This window comes from Manis pentadactyla, chromosome 4 (assembly GCF_030020395.1).
Source record: "Manis pentadactyla isolate mManPen7 chromosome 4, mManPen7.hap1, whole genome shotgun sequence".
Lineage (NCBI taxonomy): Eukaryota > Metazoa > Chordata > Mammalia > Pholidota > Manidae > Manis > Manis pentadactyla.
The window spans coordinates 39,672,989-39,684,048 of record NC_080022.1 but is presented as its reverse complement, the minus strand read 5'-3'; the positions used below and the strand labels follow the sequence as shown (position 1 = coordinate 39,684,048).

Genomic DNA, 11,060 nt, shown 5'->3' with positions numbered 1-11,060 from the left:
TAAAAATATACATTTAATGGAAAAACTTTAGATACAGTTATTTTAATATCAGGAAAAGAAAGAATCCCAAATATAAACTGCTTTTTAATGTAATAGTAGAGGCTCTGGCTAAAGCAATAAGACAGGAAAAAGAAATATGTTAAAAGGATGGGAAGAGAAGAGACAACTGCCATTTTTCTGTTCATATTTCTTACAGTGAAAAAAAACCTGAAATAATCAATAAACTATTAGATATAATAAGAAAGTTCATGGAATTTTATAATCATAATATTAACTTACAAAATCAATAGCATTTATCTATATGAGCAAAGCAAATAGAAAAAAAATTATAGAAACTAAGATACCATTCACAAAACTATAAAAACTATGAAATATCTAAGAAGTACATTTTAAATAGTATTATCAGGAAAGACTTCTCCAAATATGTAACGTTTGAGATGAGATCTGAATGAAGTAAGAGTTGGTCCTGCAGGTATCTGAAAAAAGAGCATTCTGGGCAGAGGAAACTACAAAGACAAATTACTTGACACTTTTGATTTTTCTCTTCCTTTCAACATCAGAATATCTTCCTTTCTGTTGGGTACAATCATGTTTTAATATTTAAGTATTTTATCCCAGTTAAGAAGAAATCCTCAAATAACTCTTTTATAATCTTGGCATAGTGCAGTTGTTTTTCAAACAAAACTTAGAAGTCAAAGAAGAAAAGCCATTACACTTATAGAAGGCCAAGCATCAATAAGCAAATAGAAATACAAATGACAAGTTGGGTTAAAAAGTATTTTCAACTCCTTGTCCCCACACTACACCTTATCTGTGTGACCTCCCTCATCCTTAATACTCAACTGAAGGGTCATTTTCTCCAGAAAGCCTTCCCTGATGCCCACCAAGGGCACCCCTATTGGATGTTCCTATACTTTTCTGAGCATGCTTGTCTCACTGCTCTTATCATTGTTTGGAAATTAATTGTAAACTGAATTTGTGTGTGTTAATATTTTTTCCCCAGTTAGTTTGTACATGTGAGAGGCATGGGAGTTTTGATGTGAAATTACATGAAATAACATAGGTGGATTTCTTACCACCATTCCAGTCTTCTCTGGATCTGCTATTCTCTGTGTGACTTTGTAAGTCACTTATACTCTCTGAACCTCAACCTTACTTCTGAACATTAATACCAATTTTATAACATTGTTTTGAGAATTAAATGAATTTGTGTATGTGAGAAATATGACTATAATTTGAATATTTCTCTCATTCCATACTGCATCTAACTCAGTGCCAGGCATATAGAAGGCATCATTTTAATACATTTATAGAAGGAGTGGGTGAATCTTACAGGGAATATTTTGGTAGAAGGTAGATGCCCTGGTTCTGTAGTAGGCAGGTGGCTGTGTGTGGAGACAGAAACCACAGGAGACCCCAGGGGAAGGCAGACCTCCCAAGTAAACTCTGAATGGTAGCATGGGAAAACCAACTCCCAGGAGGCCATGTGGGGGGTTTTCTATTCCACTTCCAATGCTGTGCTATTCATACAAGAAGAAAATCTCTAAGGACTCCAGGAGGAATGAAGAAATCTCCTCTCCCTCCCACAATTCTTCCTGAATAGGAGCTGACACACAGGAGAACTGAACCTGGTTCTGTTAAATGCTAATTTTTTCAGATATTGATGCCATCCAACAGAACTTTCTGTAGTGATGGGAATGTTCTCTTTCTCTCTATATGCTGTCCAATATAGTAGCTACTAGTCACATGTGGTTATTGAGTGCTTGAAATGTGGCTAGTCTGACTAAACTGATTTAAAAATTTTACTTAACATTTAAATTGAGCAGTGCAGTTCTTTACAAATGTGTTTGTGGACATTTCTAATTACCATTTGATGAGAACCTTCTCTGTCTTAGATACACTTGTATAGATTATTTACTTACTACACAACCCTTGTTTTCCCTGGTTCTAATCTACTTTCTACACAACAAGAGCAGTTGACCAGGCTCCTGACTGCTTAACAATTCAACAGTGGGTTTTTCTCACTTACAGGATCAAGTCCCCCATATATGAGTTCTCCAGAATCTATTCCTTACCTTTTGATGCAGCCACTCCTGTCTTGCTCTTCTTCTCAGACACGCTATTCTTTTGCTCTGTGCATGCTGTTTCTGTTGCCTTAACCACCCTTTCTCCCTATACCACCACTTTCTTTGCCCAACTTAATCCTACCTGCCCTTTAAGAGTCATATAAGACACTGTCTCCTCCAGGAAGTTTTCCCTGAACATCCCTTTACCTATCCCCTCTACTAGAAACTGGGTTGTGTGCCTTTCACACAGACTCCCATGCTTTCCTCTGCCAGACACTGATCACACTGGGTTGTAATTACTGATCTCTTTTCCCTTCTGGATTGTGAGCTCTTAGAAATCATAGACGGTTGTATTTTCCTCTTTTATCTCCAGCATCTGCACAGAGCCTGGATCAGAACAGGAATCAGTGGATGTTTATTTAAGTGAATTATTTTCTAAAATGTGCTAGGTTCTTTATTGACTGGATTTACATTTGTCAAATGCATTTTAATCTATCACCTCATTTGTGACTTAGAGCACTCTTTTTGCTACCACAAGGGCCTTTGCTTGTCTGTTGGAAAAGGAAATGGACTGAGTAAGAGATTTACCAAAGATTATAAAGGTATAAGGCCAGAGTTTGAGTAGAATTCATGTCTCCAAACTCCTTTTTTCCTTCTTCCTATTTCTAAAGAAGCTACTTTGTCTTCATCCCTCAGCAACCCTCCCACATTGAAATTCCTACAGCGCTCACAGCCTTTACCAGGCTTTAGGAGTGATTTGTGGAAGCTTGTATATTTTCACCTTGATAGTTGTGTTGATATAGCTTGTGAATTTTAAACTGCTCAAATGTGGGATATTTCAGATGGGTTATTTTCCTGTAACTTTCTTTAGAAGATTCTTGTGGTGCCCATACTTTATTACTGTTTTCAATGCAGGAGAATGGATGGTTCCATGCATGTTGCCAGTATCCACCCCAGAAGCTTTCTGGTCGCTTTGCTTTTCTGCCTCAGGGCTTTCTCTCAAACCCTAGAAGGGTGCTTAGCCCTGGTCAAGCATAATCAGAAATGTGGAAGAGTTCAGGTTTGGCAATGAGGTAACCCTCAACTACTGGGGATAGAAATTAAGAGGTAAATGACCCAGCCTCCTTGTTCTTCAGTGGGACAGTGCTAAAGCACATTCTAAATGGTTCTTCAGACAGCCTCCAGTTAGATTAAGCCCAACTGTCTACTAAAGCAGTCAGTTCAATAACATACATTTTCTTAGCTTTTCCTTTAACTCTTTCAGCTCTCTCCGCTTCACTTCTGTTTACTGGGCTTACTTTCCAAACAGATTACCAGAACCTGAATCCTTGTCTTAGGCTTTGCTTTTGGGGAACTCCAATGAAGACACTACTTAACAATACAGGAACATGTTTAGAGACAATGCTTTGCCCTGTGTGATTCGTGCCCTAGCCATACTGGATTACTTGCAGTTTCACTGCTGATCCCCACATTCTATGCCTTGGCTCATGTTGCTCCCCTTGCCTGGCACACTCTTCCTCTCCTTTGCTTGCCTGACATCTATTCATTTTTCAAGACTCAGCTAGGGTATTATCTACTCCTCTTTGAAGTCCTCACTGGTTACCTCCTCCTATCCCAGTTTGGAGTTCTATCTCTATGATCCTATAGCACTTTGACCACTAGTTAACCTCTACCAAAGCCATCTTTTTTCCCTTTCTCTGTGAGCCCCTTGAAGAGAAGGGTTCTACCTAGCAAGGTACTTGTTAGAAAATTAAGAGCTCAGTAAAACTGGTAGGAATGTGCAGGAGTGAACTTAGGGTCATTTTTCATTACACAGACATTTACTGAGCACTTACTTTGTGTCAGGCACTCTGCTGTATTATAGAGTACACAAAGATGAAGAGACCACCCTAGGCATCAGGGAGCTTACCACCAAGTGAGGAACATAGAAGTAAATAATACATAAAGCATTGTTAAGTGTTAGGATAGGGTTGCACGGGGGACTGTGGGAGGACAGAGCAGCTCAGGAAAGGGTAATGTTTTAACTTGGTCTCAGAGGATGGTGGTGATTCACCTCGGAGAGATGGGAAAGGGCATCCTATCTACTGAGAAATACACCAGCAAAAGAGAAGCAGTTTTTAGAGTTGGGGGCAGGTACAGTTGTACAAGGACTAGGACCCTAACTCTGTTGGGCTTCTGCATGTTTAGGGGGGAAACAGTAATCGATTCTCAGTGCATTTCAGCAGAAGACATAAGTTACCCAGTACCTCGACTATGGCTAGACACACTGCGGGGAGAAGTGTTAGGAAATCAAGAAACCCACCTCAAGCCCCCAAAGTTGAGCACCAACTACAGAAAAGCCAGCCCACCCAGCTTTGTGGTCAGCATGAGGACCTCATCTGCGGCACAAAGTGCCATCCCAGCAGACCTGGTCTCCGCGCCCCAAAGGCTGCCAAGCATGCTCAGTTGCCAGGACGCGGTGGCTCTGCTGCAGGGGAGAAGCGCGGCGAGTCCCGGCGCTGCGAGCACCTGGCCCCAGAGCGGCCTCTAGCCGCGGGGGCGGGGCCTCGGACGCACGCTCCCTCCCAGCCTGTCCGCCGCCCCCCCGCCACGCGCCTGCCGCCCGCACGCCGGCCGCCCGTTGCCCTGGCAACCGTCGCGCCGCGTCTTCCTGAGCCAGCTCTTGTAAGCCGCCTGATCCCAGCGCCGGCTCCCCACTGCCCCGCGGTTTTCGCGTGGGCTCAGAGGCGGAGGGACAACAAAAAATGGCGGAGCGGAGCCAGACGGCGCCTGAGGCAGGTCTGTGGGGGCGGAGGAACAGGGGAAGAGCAGAGGCAACAGGGCTGTCTTGAGCCCGAGGGTACTGGGGACTGGGGCATGGCCCTACTTCTGAGGAGGCGCCCTGATATGCACTGCGCGGTTGTGACCTCGGGGTCAAGGGTGAAGGGGGGTGCGTGACCCTCTGAGTGGCGGGCGGAGACCTCCGAGTCCCGGGCGCGCGCGAGTGTTTTGGGGAGTGTGCACACTCCTGAGTGAGCTTGGGCCCGGAAACGGTTGGGACCCCAGGGAAGACACAGAACTCCAGTCCTGAGGGGCACTTGTAAAGGGGGCTGATCCTAGGGGTAGGCTGCGTCATGGTGAGGGTGTGTACAGTCCTTTGGGGATATAGGAGGAATGTAGGAGGGTTCGGGGAAGGGACATGGTTTGGGAGATAGGGTCTCATTCTGAGGAGGCAGGTGTGTGTGGGAGGAGTGTTACTTTAATATCAGGCAGTGCCATGGAAGGACACCGAATATTTGTAATACACCGAGTATTTGTGTTTTGGGAAAATGTAGTGCCCTAGGGTCACCCCTGGCTACAGAGTATCCAAACCCTCCTATAGGACTCTAAAAGGACAGGATGCTTGAGGGGACACCCAGAGCCCCAGTCCTTCAGAACCCTTCCAAAGAAGGCTGGAACTTGAGTGTGAGTGTCTATGGCACCAGTGATCTTGAAGGTCATTCAGAATCATAAAGGAATCCATGTCTACATATCTGTGGGTGGAAGATAGTGTTTAGGGAGACTGACAGAAAGGGATACCCAGGATCCTTTTCCTGCAGGGGATGGCTGGGCTTGGAGAGACAGTGCCTAATTGTCCTACAGGGTCATAGCAGAGAGCAAGGATTTTCACAGTCCTGTGTATGTGGAAGGGAGTTTGTCCCTATAGGGGCTAGGTGATGAAAGTGGTACACATAGTCTTGTGTATGTGTCCTGAGTAGGTATTAGATTATAAAAGTGACCTACTTGGATTATACAGCCCTTGGAGGTTGGAGAGGGAGATAGTGGTTATGGTAACCTCATACAGTGACTGAAACTGAAAACTGTATGCGACCATCAAGAATATTCAAGAGACCATTATCTCTCAAGACCTTCATGGTTTCTTTTTCATGGCATCTCTCTTTCTCTCACTAAGTAGTTCCTCTACTCATTTTATAGTTTAAGTGCCCTCATAACTTGAACATACTCATTCCTTCATTTGTTTATTCACTCAACAGGTATTTATTGAGTGATAGTTATATGTGGACACCATGTAAGGCATTGGAAACTCTCAGCTTGTGATTCTCTTACCTTGTTCTTTTTCTTTTCCCAAAGATTTACTGCCTTCACACTTATTATTTAGTCTACTTATTATTTTTATTGCTTATTGGCTGTCTCCATCCACTAGAATTTAGGCTCCATGAAGGTAAGGGTCTTTGTTGTTTTTATCAATCCCACATGTTTAGAACCATACCTGGTGTACAGTTGGTTATTAATATATATTTATTAAATGAATAACTATGACCTGATAATGTCTAGAGGTCCAAGAAACTTTCTCCGAGGAAGTGATGTTTTAGCTGAGATACAATAAGGATTGAATAAATGAAGAGAAGGTGCAAGAGTGGCCAGGCAGAGAGAAACCATGTGCAAAGACCCTACCATAGGAGGAAACATGATGTACTGTGTTAAAGGAACTGAAAGGAGACCTGTGTGATGGCATGTAGGGCAATAGGAGGAGAAAAGGGATAAGCTGAGGCACGTCTTGCAGGGCCTTTTAGGCTGATACTAATTTTGATCAAAAATTGTAATAATAGAAAGCCATTGATAGCTTTTAAGGGAGAGTATGACATGATTAGAATCATTAAAGAAAATAGCTCTGGCAACAGTGTGGAGACTACAGAAATTACAGGAGTGGATATAGGGAGACTTGTTAGGTGGCAGTGGAGATGGAGAAGGAATCAAGAAATATTTAAGAGATAAAGTTAATAGGACTTAGTGAAAGATAGGGATGAAGGAAAAGGAGGTATCAAGGCATATTTCTATTATTCTAATTTGTGCAGCTGGATAGCTGGTGGTATCATTAGGGGGCTAGGGAGCACTAGAAAAGATCTTGGCTAAGTTTGAGAAGGAAGATCATTAATTTGATTTTGGACATATGGAGTCTGAGGTATCTTTGAGACATTCAAATAAGTGGAGAGTTTGATGAGACAGTTGAATTTACAAGAAAAGTCTGAGCTAGCATAGAGATAATTACAGAAGTCATAAGTGTGGATGAAATGGCTCGGAGGGAGAGTAAAGTGTGGGGAGAAAAAGGTTTAGGATTAAATGTTAAGTAGCTGCAATATTTTAGAAAGCCTGAGAAGGTACAACCAGAGAGGTAAGACGACAACCAAAAGAATGTTTCAAGATAAATGGCATATTCAATAGATTGAATGCTGCCTAGAGGTATAAAAAGGAGGACTGAAAAACTAGAGTTAGCAACAGATTTAGCACCATTAGTAACCTCGATGAAAGAAAATGGATGAAGGCAGGAGCTAAACCATTTAACTTCTCAATCACTATGAACTGGCTCATCTGTGTTTCTTAATTCAAATCCCCGAGAGAGAAACTTTTTGACACACATCATCTTTTCCCTCCAGATCATGTCATAGATCATGAGCCAGTGCAGGATTGACTGGCTGCCTTTGGATTAAGTGTCCAGCTCTTGCTGACTGGAGTCATCTGGTACAAAATATGCCCATTTGGGGATTTCTCATCTCAATAGCAATTTATGAAGTGTTTATTATGTGCTAGGCATTATACCAAGTGCTTTATATGTTTTAATCCACTTCAGTATCATAACTGTTCTCTAAGGTATTATCTCTGTTTAATGTGTGAAGAAGTTTTGGCACAGAGAACTTAAGCAACTTGCTCAAGATCTGTAAATAATTAGTGTAAGATGTAGATTTTTGGCTATTTCAACAGATTCATTATTCACCATTCTGTTTGTATTGCAGCATACTGCATGCTGAAGGAATAATAGCCATAATGAAAATTCCTGCCCTACAGAAAATATCATTCTAAGCTAAGCATATGTTAGCAAGGTGAAGTGGAAGGAACTGGCTCAGAGCCTTGTTTAACTCCTGTTTCTTGGATTCAAATTTTCTGATCTTTAGTTTCTTCATGTATAAAATGGGGATATTTGTAGGATAGTTGTGACTACTAGAGAAAATACATCTAAAGAACCTAATAAATGGTATTTCCTTACTTCTCCTAAAGCTTGAATATAAAAAATTCAAATATATTACCTATACTTCACATATAAAAGAAAGCTTTAAACATATTGATTAACATAAGATTTTTGTGTTCATTTTTCTTCATTGGTTTGCTGTATTTGTTATCAGAAGAAAGCAAACACCAAGTTTTGGAGAATGTGGAATTGTTATCTGAGCTATGTGTCATGGAACATGTCTATATGAGGTGGAATTTGAGGAATTTCTTGAAGGAGTGAAGGGGCACTAATGAAACTTTTTTTTTTTTAAAGCATCTGGATAGCTCTGTAAGAGGATCATATTTGAAAAAGAAGTTTCTTCTTTTAAATATTGTTCTTAAAATGAGGATAGTAATGCCAAAATTCTTCTCATTCTCCAATATTTTGACTATTAATAAAAGAGAAACTTTAGAGTTAACTAAGTGTAGGAGTATTAGTCTCAGGCTAGATTGCATCTGATTCATTTTCTCAGATTCTTCTCCCTCCTTTCCAACTATCATAAAAAAGCTTTTGTTTACATTACCTGGTAAAATAATTTGTTTTCCTATATTGCCAAGTTTAATACTTTTGTGGTGGGGCATATACACCAGAAATTTTAGAATGATGCAGTCTATTAAAATGGCCTGTGCCCCGATCACTTTCTCTGTGCCATAAATGAGTCTTTTAAAAAGGCAACTTTATGTTTTCTGAAATATCTGTAGACAGAATCTTGACATTTTAAAAAGCCTTAGAAATGAGAATAATGTTTTCTAGCTTTTGTTAGTAGTTGGGCAAAAGAGTTGAGCCTTTTTGGCTTTAGTTTCCTTATTTACAAACTGGGGATAGTAACACCTACTTTTCAGGTGAGAATTAGAGATAAATTATGGAAAGTGCACAATGTTTTACACCCACAATGAAATGGTAGCTTAATTGGTGTGTGCATATTTGTGTGCGTGTTTGCCTTTTCCTAAAGACTTAATAGTAAAATCATCTTTAAGAGAAGAGGAAATCTGGGTTACAATCTTTCATCTGGCAGCCTTGGATACAAATATATTTCAGAATCCAGGTTTTTTTGTTATGGAAAGATAATATAGCATATGTACTGTCAATTACATAATATGGGAGAGTACCCTGTAATCAAACACATTAATCGCACATTCACACCAATTGAATAAGAGTTATAAATAGTGTCATATCAATAGGTTAAGTTTTGCTGGCAAATTAATTTGTTTTTAAAAAGTTTCAGTATCTTGGCTTCAGTGTCACCTTCAGTGAGAGGTGCTAGCAACTATATGCATTAAGGTCAGAAGGGTGTTAGTATTTTGCAAAGATATTCTTAACAAAGTCACAGCTTTGTCTTTTAGTCATTTAAGAATGGCACAGTCTTTTGAGAGTTTTAGACTATTTTAATCAATTGTTAAATTTCAGCAGTGAAGTAGGTATTAATTTTAGTATTGACTTAAGGAAAGTTTTCATTCTTGGCTGAATTTGAGTTTTCTGATTATAAAAAAATATAGTGTGAAAAATGTGAAAGCTTTCAATTAATCATTGATGGTGTTTACCATATGGGAATATGATAATTTTTACTTTTTATGTTTCCCATTTATTTTAATGGATTCATAAAAGAAAATTTTCTCTTTTTCATACTCTAAAGGAAGATGTCTTTGTCGCATATTTTTGAGTATTGATTGTGAACATTTGAGCCTCTAAATAGCCTTTTAAAACAATGTACTTGCATGTCAACCAAAGGAAAACAAAACAAGCAAACACAAAAAGACTCCTATAATTTTATGTATAATTGGAAACTTTTATATGGGGTTAGAATTCCTTAATAAAGACTTTCAACAATATTATGGAAAAAGTCTCTGAGTTTTGGTGGAAGGGGTTGGGAAAACAATATGCCACAAATTATAGTTTGCTACCTTTTTTCAGGAGTCTTAGAAAGTCACTAATTGTAGTGAATAGCTTATTACTCTATGTGTCATAGCTTTGCGGAAGAAACCACTATGTTGTGGACTATATTCTTTTAACATCATTTTTTCAAAATATGTATTGAATATCTTCTGTGTACCAGGCATTGCGCAAAACTAGAAATTCTGAGATACATTAGAAAAAGACCTTGCCTTCAAGGAGCTCCCATCCTAGTGGAGGAGCAATAGAATCAGCAAATTATCACCTGGGCAGTAATAAGAGTTGTACACAGAATTCTGAGGCCAGAAATTGTTCCTGACAGCTTGAGGGTGGACATAGTAATAGTTCAGTAAAGCTTCTTGGAGGAAGGATGCATGGGTTGGGTCCTGAATGATTAAGAGGAAATTAGCCCAGTGAAAGTTGTAGGCAGAGGAACTGGAAGTGGAGAAGAGGAATGGAGGGCAGAGAGAGCAACATGTGCCCAGGTTGAGTGGTGAAAGAATAAAGTTTATTCAGAACATTGCTAGTATCGCTCATCTATTAACAGAGGTAAACATTATATTCCTTTTTTCTCCCTACTGGTTTTTTAAATCAAATTATCATTGATATACAATCTTATGATGATTTCACAAACACAAAACAGTGGTTCAGCATTCACCCATATTATCAAAACCTTACCCCCTCCATTGTGGTCACTGTCTGTCAGCATAGTAAGATGTTATAGAGTTATTAAGTATATTCATGGTGCTGTACTACCATCCCAGTGACTTACCTATGTTGTGACTATGAATTATAGTGCCCCTTAATCCCTTTCTCCCTCTCGACTCACCCTCTCCAACCCTTCCCCTTTGGTAACCCCTAGTCCCTTATCTGTGTCTGTCAGTCTACTGCTTTTTTTGTTCCTTCCATTACACTTTGTTTTTATACTCCACAAATGAGTGAAATCATTTGGTATTTATTTTTCCCCACCTGACTTATTTCACTGAGCATAATACCCTCTAGATCCATCCATGTTGTTGCAAATGGCAGGATTTCTTTTCTTCTTTTGGCTGAATAACATTCCATTGTGTGTATGTACC

The 11,060-nt window shown here is 39.9% G+C and overlaps 1 protein-coding gene across 2 annotated transcripts in view; it reads left to right on the top strand.

Annotated features, from left to right (window-relative positions):
- The first annotated feature begins 4,662 nt into the window (after positions 1 to 4,662).
- AGBL4 (AGBL carboxypeptidase 4) overlaps positions 4,663 to 11,060 on the top strand; it is a 1,371,246-nt gene continuing 1,364,848 nt past the window's right edge. For both annotated transcript variants that reach the window (XM_057500192.1, XM_036892951.2), the window contains exon 1: positions 4,663 to 4,844. In XM_057500192.1, coding sequence (XP_057356175.1) covers positions 4,811 to 4,844 — 34 coding nt within the window. In that variant the 5' untranslated portion in view covers positions 4,663 to 4,810. The remainder of the gene's footprint in view (positions 4,845 to 11,060) is intronic.